The sequence below is a fragment of the Hippocampus comes genome, unplaced genomic scaffold, assembly GCF_001891065.2.
Source record: "Hippocampus comes isolate QL1 unplaced genomic scaffold, H_comes_QL1_v1.1 scaffold171, whole genome shotgun sequence".
Classification (NCBI taxonomy): Eukaryota; Metazoa; Chordata; class Actinopteri; order Syngnathiformes; family Syngnathidae; genus Hippocampus; species Hippocampus comes.
The window spans coordinates 91811-105049 of NW_017804806.1; the positions used below are offsets into that span (position 1 = coordinate 91811).

At 42.8% G+C, this 13239-nt stretch overlaps 1 protein-coding gene across 1 annotated transcript in view; it reads right to left on the reverse strand.

Annotated features, from left to right (window-relative positions):
- The window catches only part of adgrl1a (adhesion G protein-coupled receptor L1a), a 127848-nt gene that overhangs the window by 25684 nt on the left and 88925 nt on the right, over nt 1-13239 (reverse strand). The window contains exon 6 of the mRNA XM_019856488.1: nt 148-355. Within this exon, the coding sequence (XP_019712047.1) occupies nt 148-355 (208 nt within the window). The remainder of the gene's footprint in view (nt 1-147; nt 356-13239) is intronic.

Consider the following 13239-nt stretch of genomic DNA (forward strand, 5'->3'; position numbering starts at 1 on the left):
AAAAAAAAAAAAAATGGACTATGAAAAATGTCAGTGGTTTCACTTTTTTTTTTCCAATTGTAGTACAGTTCAGTTGTATTCTACAAATTACGGGGAAATGACAAAAGGCGCTAACTCATTACAGCCACCGTTTGCCAGTCTGCTCACTTGTAAGTAGTGGTGGCTCGGCTCTGTTTGAAGTCCTCCCAGGAGTTGTACTCGAAGAGCATGTCGGTGCGGTAGGGCGTCCAGGGCATGACATAGAGGCGATCGCCGGACTGGAGTGGGTCCTTGCACCACGCGCCTGCCTGGTGCTCGGCCTCCTGCAAAGAGCTGGGCGCTTGCACGCGCAGCAGCGTCCCCGGGCACACAAAGACTGCAGTGGAAGGGAAGGAAGTGCAGTGGAGAAAGCGGACAGAGAGTGACGGTTATGTCATCATTAAAAGCTATGGCGGAGATGGTGAGGGAGCGGGGAGCGGGGAACGAACGAGGAGGGGAGGTTCAAACTAAAAAAAGATTAGGGTCGATAAAAGTTAGTTGGGAATTTAAAATAAGGACACAAAGGATAGGATGATAATGGGCAGCAGCAGAGTGAGATGAGATGCATTATCAGCTCATTTGTAGGACATCAGCGTCTTGCTCGTCGGGATATGATAAATGGGGAGCGCTCCGGCGGACGCTCGCTTCCCGCTTAGGTGTAGTCTCTAATCACATTCATCTCGGCCTACTTTTTTGATTTGATTGCGCAATTTTACCTCAAAGGCCTCGACAGAAAAACAGTCAACACGGAGCTTGTTTTAGTAGGACGTAATTTGGCTCTGGGCTGAGCGTAAGAAGGCAGGCTTCCACCACACGGTGCCAAAAAGTTGGGAAGGTCGCCAAAATACATGATCTGGATGACACCACTGCTTTTAGTATTGGCAAAAATGGACCGGCATCTAAAAAGGGGTACAGGAGGAGTCAACTTCTGTCCCTCGAAGTAAAAACTACACTCACCTTTCTCATATGATGAATTATTAGACTCCTAGGTGGTTTGTACCTTTTCCAGGAACAAAAGACTATCAAGACATGTTCACTGTAACTTACTGCTCCAAGCTAGCAAATGTTCCTCTTTTTATCACGTGAGGAATTGTAAATTTCTACTGATAGGGAAATCTAACTCTATACATTGCTTGTTGTCGTCATTTTAGTGAGATACTTTTATTCCTTTACGATGCTTTTAAATGTCTTAAAGTCTTTTGTTTGTAAATGCTTCGAAAGGTTGCACTCTTAATTATATGAAGCACACTGACTTAGCTTGAGTACGAACTGCGCTATATAATACGCTAAACTCGCTGTCAAGTTACACAACCAAGTCATTCTGATGACAGCTAAATCTCAAAAATATGTGTGATTTTCTAAAAAGGCCTCCCAGCAAGCGGTTCGCCATTTCTGCCCCTCAAGGTCCAGTGAAACCTACTTCATGCGATGACTTGTTAAACTCCAAGCTAGCAGTGTGTACCTTTTACAGAAACGAAAAAAGGTGTTCACAGGAAGGTTGTCCAAATAAGCTAGCATATGCCAGGTCAGTGTTTTTAACGACATGAAGAATTGTAAATCATGACTTATAGGGGACTCTGGATGAAAAAATGACTTTTTAAATTGCTTGTACAAAGAGATGCAGCAGGAATCCGTTTCTGTCCCTCAAGGTGAAATCTACACAAAACAGTATTTCAGACCTAAAACCAAGGCTGTTTTTTTTTTTTTTTTAATTGGGACATTAGCAGCCACATTTTTTTAGGGGTGCAAGGGGGCAGGAGGCAGAAGCTGTTATTAATGTACGGTGTCATGTGTTTTTATAAATTTGGGTCCCGGGAAGGAATCAAGTTTCAAGTGGTTTGGGTCTTATTGAGAGTCTTATCAAACCATTCTTCATTTTCCCTGTGCTACAAAAGCAAAAAGTCTCAAGGGCACTGGCTTTTTGTGGTTGTTTTCCAACACAGCGTTGACACGGCGAGTTAAAATGACAATGTAAAACTGAGCAAAACATTGTTTTACCCAAACGCAAATTTCGGGTTTTGTTCTGAAAACCGTAACCTTTTGAAAACAGTGGACAAGGTGAAGATTTTCCAATGCTCCTGTATTCTGCGTTTTATGTAAACGGGGAAAGGTGAGCTTTTTTGGTAAAGTGGCAGAACCCGACAAATTGCTCGACAGTTCAGTTAGGTTTTGTCATTTCGCTTGGTGTGCGGTGTGTCTAAGATGATCTACAAGCAGAGCTGCTGGCATCCTCACAGAACCCCCCCTACACCCCCCCCCAAAAAGAATTGAAGCCACTACAGCTGAGGACCCCCCCGCCCCCTCCTTCCACTCTCCAATACACCACCCCCACACACACATCTTGTGCCAGTTTAGTAATATGGCTCTCTGGCTTGTGGTAGCAGACACCTGCTGGTCACATCGTGATTGAACGCGTCTCTGAACTAATTGGACACTGCGGGGGAGATGTGGACACACGGGACACGGTGCATGACATCCAAGCGCATTCATGTGGCGAGTGTAGAGCGCACATGTACTGGATGTACACTCACGCACAGGCGACGGAAAATTCTGTCACACAGTGACAGATCAGTCTGAGCTCAAACCGTTGTTGAATATTGCATGGAGTCTGGTGTTTGGAGGAGAATGCTAACGTGAATGTCTGTATGCTAGGTCACTAAGGAGTGAGCTAGTTCTGACTTTTCCGCTGCATAGCCGAATTCGCATTTGAATATTGTACTCGGGGAAGCTGGAAAAAAAACAAGCCGCATTGAACGTATCAGTGGAAAATGAGACACGCAAACAGCGTTCAGGGATTTGGCACAACAACAGGGTAAGCTAGCAATAGCATTCATTGTGTCGTTTCTAGCAATTCACTATCAGAATATGTTCTTGGTAGTACTTCACTTGGTAGTCAATAGCACCGAGACAAGTCACTGTTTTCAATTAATTTGAGTTCATTTGTCAGGATGATTAATATTTTTTAACAGCTTCCGTCATTCAAAGTGTTACCTCATTTAAGCTAGTGACATGGCTGCAGACTGAGAGGAGCTAGTTTACAAAACCGTCAGTGTTGTCAAGTGAATTTTTCCCCCACTCCAATGACTGTTTTTCAGAAGAAGAAACTTAAATTCCCACCGTGAGACAAACAAGAGCGGAATTATCTTCAGATTGTTTTGCCAATCACAAGAAATGAGCCCAATCGCATGCAATCACAGAGTCAATTGCGGTGAACATTTCCAAAGACACAGTCCTCCTTTTTCGTCACGTTGGAAACTTTTGACCGGAGGTGTTTGCTTCCAAGATGCAAATATTTAGCAGTTGCCCTGCCTCACCTGCACAACTGAAGATTTCAAACGTGAGAGCAGACGTGTCTATTTTTTTGTTGAATTTAGAACTATTTTTTATTTCTGGGTTCCAGGTGAAAGTTTATCACTTTTTAGTTTTCAAAATTATTATAAATTAAGCAATCAAAAGGCTAATTTGGACAAGAATCCGCTCTGTTAAAAAAAGTATTTCAAAAAGATCCTTGATGCCATTTCATCGCAAAACCAGACGTGTGCAAGAAAACAAACGGATCCAAAATGTTCACATAACCATACGATCACACTGATTCGGTCAGTCTTGTTGCTGTGTGAATATAAAATGACCATGGGCAATATTGTTCAAAGCTATCCTATTTTACGCTCACTTTCAAGCACAATCAAAGCTAATTAGCAGTGACTTACGACGAATCCTTGGCACAATCACGGTTGAGGACCTCTTTGATCAGTCAGGAATATGTGATAACGAAAATGGGCTCGTGATTGGCTTAATGGCGATAATATTAGTTGCAGTAAAACGCATATGGCACTTTGAATAGTCATTGTCATTTGCTAAATCTGATAGTGAAGACAGAAAAAAAAAAATCTAAAATGGGATATGTGATTTTTGTGATTAAACAAAAAAAACAAAAAAAAGAAACCCTAAATATGATTTTATTTTAAAGCCGTACCACCCAGCAGTAACACTGTAACACCGTGTTAATCCAACACGGCAGCAGGGAATGGGACTGACGGCAAAAAAGGAATTGAATGAAACACGAGCATAAACAAACCCTTAAGAGAATCCTTATATTTGACACCCGCAATCGTTAAACCACAATGGAGGCCTCCGGTGTTTGCCTTACAAATACAAGCATGGGAGTCTGAAATATACAAAATAACATTTGGAGTTAAATCCAGCGGAGCGATGAATCCTTCCACGAAGGGCAAATCTGACTCTGGCGCACTACAACGCCTTACAAATACAAGCATGGGAGTCTGGAATATACAAAATAACATTTGGAGTTAAATCCGGCGGAGCGATGAATCCTCCACGAAGGGCAAATCTGACTCTGGCGCACTACAATCAAACGGAATCTTCATCGAGCCAGACACAGTGGGGGAGTAACACACATTAGCAGGAAATAAAAATGCTTTAAAAAAAAACATTGTAAGCACTGTACAGGGCGAGATGTTATCAGAGCTGAAATGCTGCAGCGCCAGGGAGATGGCCGATAAAAGTAGGACAGCGTCATAAAAGTATAATGCTGGTGTAAAAAGGAGAAATAAACAGCACGCACAAGGCGATGGACTTACCGGGTCCATGTAGGTGACCCATAAACAAAAATGGGAATACTCGGCCCCAAGTTAGAATTAAGGACAAAAACAAGAACGCAATCGCACACAAAATTGGATAAATGACCACAAAATGTAAGTATTAACATGCACGCCAGCAACAACCACATCTCATCCGTATAACCGTCGATGACAGTCATCGTCTTATATGGCATAGGAGATCGGAATTATTTTTAGCCTGTGACCAGTAATCTGAGAAAAAAAGAGAAAAAAAAAAGCAATGATAGCTAGTCATAAAGCCGCTTACACAAAATGATATATACCTGCATATGATTCAATGCAAATACTATCAGAGAAGTATTCCGTTAACAAGATGCTTATCGTTGTGGTTTGCAGTTTGCGATCAAACAACTGAGTGTGATAGAGCACAGTTTTACAGCAATGTAAACTGAAACCAAGAAAACAAACATAAAAGGGGGACAGGTTACAAAAAACAAAAACAATACAAAACCAAAAAAAAAAAAAAAAAATACCCTGACATTTCAATTGCTTGTGTGAAAATAGTTGGGCCTCTGAAATGCCTGCCAACCCATCAAGGGTGAAATTAAACAACGAAGTACATATTTTGTTATCTGCCTACTTCTGAAAATGTGCCTGTAAACATGCCCTTCCGAATTGTATGTATTGTGATGTCGCAATTTGCCTCATTTGGTCCTGCTCCTACTCTTAGTACTACAACTAGTCTACTTTGTACTTGGCAGCTGGCTAAGAGGGGGAGCTGCATTGTGAGCACAAATTAACGTTAGCTAACATTGTCAACAATAGTCTCCTCCAGTCACTAGCCGTCACTAGTTTTGCTTCAAGCCACTTAAAAAAGATAATTTGATGTGCCAAATTAGAATTACTAACTACAATTAGTCTACTTTGTACTTGGCAGCGAGCTAAGGGGGAGCTGCATTGTCAGCACAAATTAGCGGTAGCTAACATTGTTCACAATAGTTTCCTCCAGTCACTAGCCATCACTAGTTTTGCTTCAAGCCACTTAAAAAAGATAATTTGATGTGCCAAATTAGAATTACTGATCCATGTTAGGAGTTCAAATGCCACAAAACGTGTTCCAAATTCAACTGTGTTTTCACAGAAGATTTTGGTGTTTAATCTCATTTAGATTTTGCAGGTAAACAGTACCTTACGACGTGTCCAAAGAGTATAGCCGGGAGTGCTTTCACGATGCTGAAAGTCGATCAAAAGCAACCTGGGTGGGGTGCCCCCTTGTCAGTACATTACACTAGTAGTGCCAATATACTCGGCCAAGAACCCCTTTATTATGAACGATACAAAACATCAACGTTCTGGACAAAATCAGTCCATTACTGCACCTGGCCCCTCGAAAATAGCCTTGTCCTAAATTGGTATTGGCCTCCATTTTATGGGACTGACAGCAATAACATTAGCTGCAGTGTAGACCGCCTGAGTGAGTGAACAAGCTCCAATTCTCAACACTCTTAAATGAAAGAAACACAATTGTACCACAAATCATTTTTCAGCATTGAAATGACTGGAAACTACATCAATATGTTCCAGTTTTTAACAAAAGGAAAATACCACGACAAGATAGCATTTTTGAAAATATAAAAAATGAATAAAACTACATTGAATTTAAAAAGCGGCTCCTTCTGGTGTGCCCAATTTGGCCACCTAGGGGGCAGTATAATACAGTCATGTGGACAAAAACGAAGATGTCTTTCACAAATACTTTAAGGGATTCAATAAACTGCAATTTTCTTTGTTGTTTTTCACAAATGATAATGTGTGATGAGGATTGTTATATTGTCTTTCTCGGCTTACAACACTGAAACTATTTGTTAGCCCATCTACGTTTATGTTTTACATTGTGTGTTAGCATTCATCTAGCGAAAGGTGGTTGTTAAAAAAAAAAAAAAAAAACAGGATGGAATTCTCTTTGTTTTAGGTTTACTTTGACATCAAACTTCGACTCGGTGTGAAAGTGAACAGCTTGAAGCCTCTTTTTTGATCAATTGTTTATGATCTACTAAACTGCTGCTTGTTATTAAATGAGGTGAGTTGGGTTCACTGTCATCCAGTGCTCACGTCTTGAATATTTGCTCTCAAATCAAAGGAGAAAAAAAAAAAATCTGCTGAAAAACAGCTTGCGTCTAAAAAGCCAGGTCACTTGTACGTCAATGGACCACCGTACCACGACAGTGATGCTTTCGCCCGTCGTTTCATTATTGTGCACTTAGAGGCCACACAAACAGTCACATTTCACACCTTGCACAGACGGACAGACTGGGGAGAGGTCTTGGCGGGGCTCCATTAACTCAGAACCGCTTCCTGTTTACCTCGCCTCCCTCTCTCACCCTCTAATTGAATGGTGATTGCAGCAGCGGGACGCAGTCGTGCCGAAAAACCCAGCAGCGGTCTTACAGGATGCAACGTTATTATGGCCACAGTATGAACGAGGTATTAAGTAACAGGCATTAGGAATTAAGCATAAATCTTCAGATTAGGTATTATGCGGGTCTAGTATGAGCAGGTTGGCCAGAGGAAAAGCCACGCGGATTTAAAACAGGCAGTCAGATTAAATCGATTAATTCTTGTTGGAGTGAGAATCTTGTTGTTTGTGATGGGCAGCACTTATTTAGCCTCCAAACTAGCCAGATGGCAAATGGAATTTACCTTATCGGGGATTAAAAAGACAGAATTTTATTTTATAATTTTTTTTTTTTGCTATCACACGCCAGCACAGCCATTAGTGCGGCGCAGACGGGGGAAATGCTGCTGTAATAATTGACTATTCATCTCCATAATCCGTCTCGCGGGCACAGGTCAGTCTGCTACTTGTCAATATGAGTCTACTGCAAAAAATGGATTGGGGGGGGCACTCTCCCCTGAGTGAGAAGGACTCATTTTCTAAATGACTTGTAAAACAATTAAAAGGTGAGCTGCTTGAGGCTAAATTTAGGATTTTCATTTTGGATGCCTGCTGTCGATGACGCATCCAGTACAGACAAATACAACAAGCAGTAGCTATTCACTTTTTGAATGTCACAATGATCAGGTTGTTGATTATTCATCGAGAATAAATATGCGGATTATATGACGCTAGATAGGAATAATAATGATTACTCTCATGCAATGTAGTCATAATACAGTGAACCCCAATTATTGCGGTCGACACAGTACATGCACTCTCACCCTCAAAAGGTGAAGATCCATGATGCATGACCACATACATTAAAAAAAATAAATCAATAAATCCCCCTCCTAACGCTTTAATTTTTTTTTTTAATGGAGTCAAACATCATAAAATGTACAGGGATGATTGGTCATATTGTACTCTAGTAGCTGGGTGCATCCATGTGCCTTTGAGAGGCGGAGCCTGGTCAGGTGGCATGTGGAGTACGTTTGATGTCTGGATATTAAATCGAACGAGTGAGTTTGAGTGGATATATATTTTGTTAAATCTAGAAGGCTCCACAGTTAGCCTTCCCGGCCGGCCCTTGTGACCTGCTGCAGAGCGCCTGCTGCTCTAATTGAATCCTGCACCTGTTACTGGCATGTACAACATATGGGCAGCAGGGGGCAGAATGGAGCACAGCACGCTGGTACCGAGGCGCATGCTGAAAAGTTAATGGGCATGAAAGCGGGTTACGGTCGCTGTGCTTGTGAATGTGCCACACATGATGGGTGTGTGTTATTTTTTTTTTTAAGATAGTGGTTGTAAATAGCATGCCTGGTTGGCCCAGAGAAAACCAGGAGTAACTTGGTCGTCAAATATATGGAACATTGCCTGCAAAATTCGTGTAATGTAACATTCAGTGCCCTTTTTATTAGTTCTACTTTGGTCAAATATATGGAACAGCCTGCAAAATTCGTGTACTGTAACATTCAGTGCCCTTTTTATTAGTTCTACTTTCATTTGCATTTTCCTCTTTGTCTTATTGCTTTGGGGAAATAAAAGGCAGATGGAGAAGATGGAAAAGAAGATTCAAAATACAAAGTGGAAAGCAAGTTCTAAGGGTCCACGCTGGATAGTGTCGGTTGTACGGCAACACAACTAGGACAAACTATTAATTGAAAATGTGCTACTCTCAAAAGGGGAAAAAGAGAGTTGATTTAATATTACGGGTCCACGCTGGATAATGTCGGTTGTCAACTAGGACAAACTATTAATTGAAAACGTGCTATTCTCAAAAGGGGAAAAAGAGAGTTGATTTAATATTAGCAAAATTCTTCATTGACAAAATAAATATAGAGTATTGAAAATGTAAAAGCACATGTAACCGTGCGATGCTTGTTTTCCTCACTTCTCCTCACGTTGCTCAGAGCATGTTTTCAAATGTATGTAAAACATAAATGCAATCAGTACTGCGTTTAAAAATATTGCAGTGATATTTCCGCAAATATAAATACTGTGTATTCGACGAATGACGCAACTAATATTCATCAGGAAAAAAAAAATGCATCAGCGTGGAGCCCGAGAGTGCTGCATCATGGAAAAGAGAGAGAGAGAGAGAGAGAGAGAGAGAGAGAGAGAGAGAGAGAGAGAGAGCAAGCGAAAGCAACGTGCAGTCAGAGGTGAGAAATCGGTTATTTCCTGTAAAATGAGAATTTAGAGTTAAAAGTGAACCTGCTGAAGAGCAATAAGGTGACAAGAAAAATGCTGCGTGTGCTTCTTGCGTTTCCTTCGGACTACAAGAGGGTCAAGTGAATGGAGTGAAAACACAATAGTGTACATACACAAAGACACCCTCCCACACCCCCACACAAACACACACTCACACAGCAATGCAGGCGCCTTTGAGACAGCAGTAGGAGGCAGGTGTCAAATTGGAGCCTTTGTCAAGTCAAACGGCCACCCCAGAGAATACTTTTCACCGAGAGCAGATAGCGACCGTTCACCAGCGAGCCTTATCGGCCTCCAGGTGCCGCTGGATGACAGCCACGTCGCCCGGGACGCTTCTACTCAGGCTACGAGATGACAGGAGGCCATTCTGCGCTTTGACGGACTCGAGGCTAACGTGGCGGCGGATTTGTGAGTTGCGAATCGGACGCCGCCTAATCAGCAGTCCCGTAGGTCTACCGATAAAAGGCGTGTTTGGACAAGGAGCCATGGATCAGCTCGGTTTGGAACGATGAAGCCTCCGTGTGGTCATCAATAGAAGACATCGGGGTTGTTTCTTGCGGGGTGGCACACATTCACAGTTCTTATTGTCAGACAAACTGTGTTAAACCTACCCCCCAAGCCCCAAGGACCACCCCCCCCCCCCCACGGTGATCAGATTATCAGTTAAAAATAAATACTAATTTTACTCCCAACATTTTCGAAGAACTTTGCCCATTCACTCGCATGATACGCTCGGCAAAGTTTTTAAACCAGATGCCCTTCCTGACGCAACACTCCATTTTTTTTTCAATCTTACTCACTGAGCCATTTAGCTGCCACTCAGATTTTCCAAGAATGTGATTTTTCTTCAACTGCAGAACTGTCCAAATGGCCACCGGCTTCAGCTCTTCAACCTGCCCAAATTCAGCCATCAACCCAACGTGCGGGTTGATGGCTGAAAAGAATTAACCGAAGCTTGGCTAAAGTTACGCAATCTGCACAGAATCTAGAGCTACCCAGCGAGTGCGTTAGGAAAACAACTCAGCATTTTTTTTTTGTATTGTGTGTGTGTGTGTGTGTGTGTGTGTGTGTGTGTGAAACATTTGCAGCTTGGAAGTACATTCCTCACGTCAAAGGTTTAAATGTTGATAAAACAACTAATTGGGCACCATGTCACACCAATGTTAAGTGCGATTTGCCTTCCACCAAGCTGTGAAAAACAATTCCGCTCACGTCGACTCTTTCTTTGCGAAAGATTAAACTCACGGGCCACAACTTTGAAAAATATTCACGAGAGTGGTCTGAAAAGTCCCTCGGTTGGCAAGACGCTGAGCGTGCTTTTGTAAATGAGCTCTGTTCACAGCCACGTTAGCGTAAGCAGTGCACATCAGCTAGCAACCATGAACAAATATTGAAATTGAATTAAAATAAATTTGCTCGCATTCGTTTTTATTCAAAAGGCCATGAATATTTAGGTTGAAACTGTCAACAAAATAAATCATTCCCATTTATGGGCCAATGTTATTAACTGATGTTAGGACAATGCGGAAATAATGTGCGGGGACCCGAAAAGTTTGATCACCTCAATTTTGATCAACGTCTCTCCACCTGCCCTTCACTCTCTCGCCACGCCAGTCACATGACCATGTCTGTGTGCCGAGGGTCATCACTAATGATGCTCGCGGAGCCGCCGTCTCCATAGCGACGGCTGTGTCTTGCTCTCACAATGGCGCACCTCTTCACTCCATTGCCATTCACTTTTACAAATCACAGGTGGCGACCACAGCGCTATTTGCGTGAGTGATCTTCCCCCCCCACACCCCCCTCACCACGCAAACCCCACCACTCCGCCGCCCTCCCCGGCCCTTTATTTCCTCGTGAAGCAAACAAGAGCAGATGCGTAGAATTGGGTGGGTTGGATGGCATAGAGGCTCTTTCGGTCACGACAGGCGCGAGAACGGAAACGCCGTGATGACGAGGGAAAAGTGCCCTGCGCGACTGTCAAGCGCATGGAGGTGAAAAGAAGCGATGGGGAGAAGTGGAAGTGCTCTTAAAATACACGGCAGGTACTGTCGGCTGACAAACAAATGCATTTGAAGTCACTCCGCCACTGCCATACGACACGACATCCCAATCCCTAACGGCCGGGATTAATTGGACATTTGCGTGCAAGACACGTCTGGAATGTTAAATCACACGGAGGTGGGCAAACAGAGGAAAAAAAAAACACGCCGTTTTTCCTCTTTGTGTTAGTGGGAGGAAGAGGAGTAAACAACAACCAGTCGAGTGAGGAGGAAGGAAGAAGGAGGAAGGGGGAAGGCAGGGTTGGTGTCATGCGATGCTTCTGCATGAAGAGATAAAATGGCTGCTGGTGCTGGGAAAGAAATGTGGGACACATTCACGGACTTCACGGACGGCACAAAGGGTTCCACTGAGAACTGGATGGTCTAACAGCCCATTTCCCCCCCTCCCTAATGTTTGGATCCACGCACAGGGTCCAGACAGGATTGATGGGGAAAGAAAAATCGAACAGAAAAAAAAAGAAGGTGCACGACCTCAATAAAACGCCTTCAACATTGGAAATGCACTTATTGAAACAACTAAAAGTAAAAGAGCAACAACAACAAAAAAAGTATCCTTAAATACAAAGTCTTTACAGCTTTCCCCCATCCCATTTGTTTTAGGCTCCACTTTAACTATGACACGGATGAGGATGAGTGGTCCAGTAAACAGAAGGATGAATGCAGATGTAAACGGGGTCAGTGAAGACCTGTCCATATGTCGACTAGGGATTCTAATCGTTTCAGATTGTTCGTTATTTTTATTTTTCCATTTCGGCTTTTGTTTTTGTTTTTTTTGTTGTTTTTTTAATGACTTTTTTTTACAATAAATTTGTTGATTTTGATTATTGTTTATTTTTTTGAAAATACTTCAATTTAGTTTTTATTAGTTTTAGTATTAGTTTTTTTTATATACCATACAAAGGAGTATTTATCCGTGCATGATCTCCAGTGATCTTCACACGGGGTTGAATCATTTAGTCAACTTTTCCTACTCCATATTGTTAAGTTTCTTCCATTTCTTTCAAAACTCCTCTCGTGAAATGATTAAAAAAAAAAAACAACCCACAAGTATTACATGAGACCATTTCCATTTCAATCAGTACATTTCCAAAGTTTGAGCCGACATTTTTGACCCCGTCGGACAACCGCTGATGGGAACTCTTCGCCACGAACCTTCAAGAGTGAGGCTCAGCGCCTATTTCTTTGGAGACGCTCGTGATTGAGGCTGATTGGGGCTCTTTAGGAGGCCCCCGGCTGCATTACAAGGAGCTCCGAGTACTCCTCGCGCGACCATATACCGCTTTTTACCCTCCTCTCCGGACCCCGTGCATGAAGCTCGAGAAAGGGTCGGGCGGGCTTGCAGGTTTCACTTTGAATGCACCGTAAAAGACCAAAGCAAAGAGGTGGCGGTGACACACTGTTGAAAGAAGAAACGGAGGAGGAAGAGGAGGAGGGTTCAAATTGACGCCGCCTTGATGACGGACGATCTGAGAGATAAACCAAGGGAGGGAAGATGAGAGGAAAAAGAAACGGATGCAGGACGAGAGGAAATAAGAATCAGGCGAGCACAACAATGAACCTGAATCTTTGTGAGGGCTAGCTTAGCCGGTTAGCGCTCCGCTTGGACAACACAAACGAGAGAAATGCCTTTTCGATCCTTGAGTGAAACACACACACACACACACACACACACACACACACACACACACACACACACACACTTGGTTGGCAAGTGGGAGGATGAGATGACAGAGTGTGAGTGCTTATTAGAGGAAAGAAATGAAGCCATGTCCGGTTTATCTCTCATTGATTGTTTTGAAAGAGAGGGGGGGCGGGCAGTGAGTGTGTGCAATTTTCAGTCTGCAGCCGTCACGTGGACATCTAGAGGGATTTTAGACTTTTTGGTTATAAACGCCGAAAAGAGAGAGAAAGAAGACGACGACGACGGGGG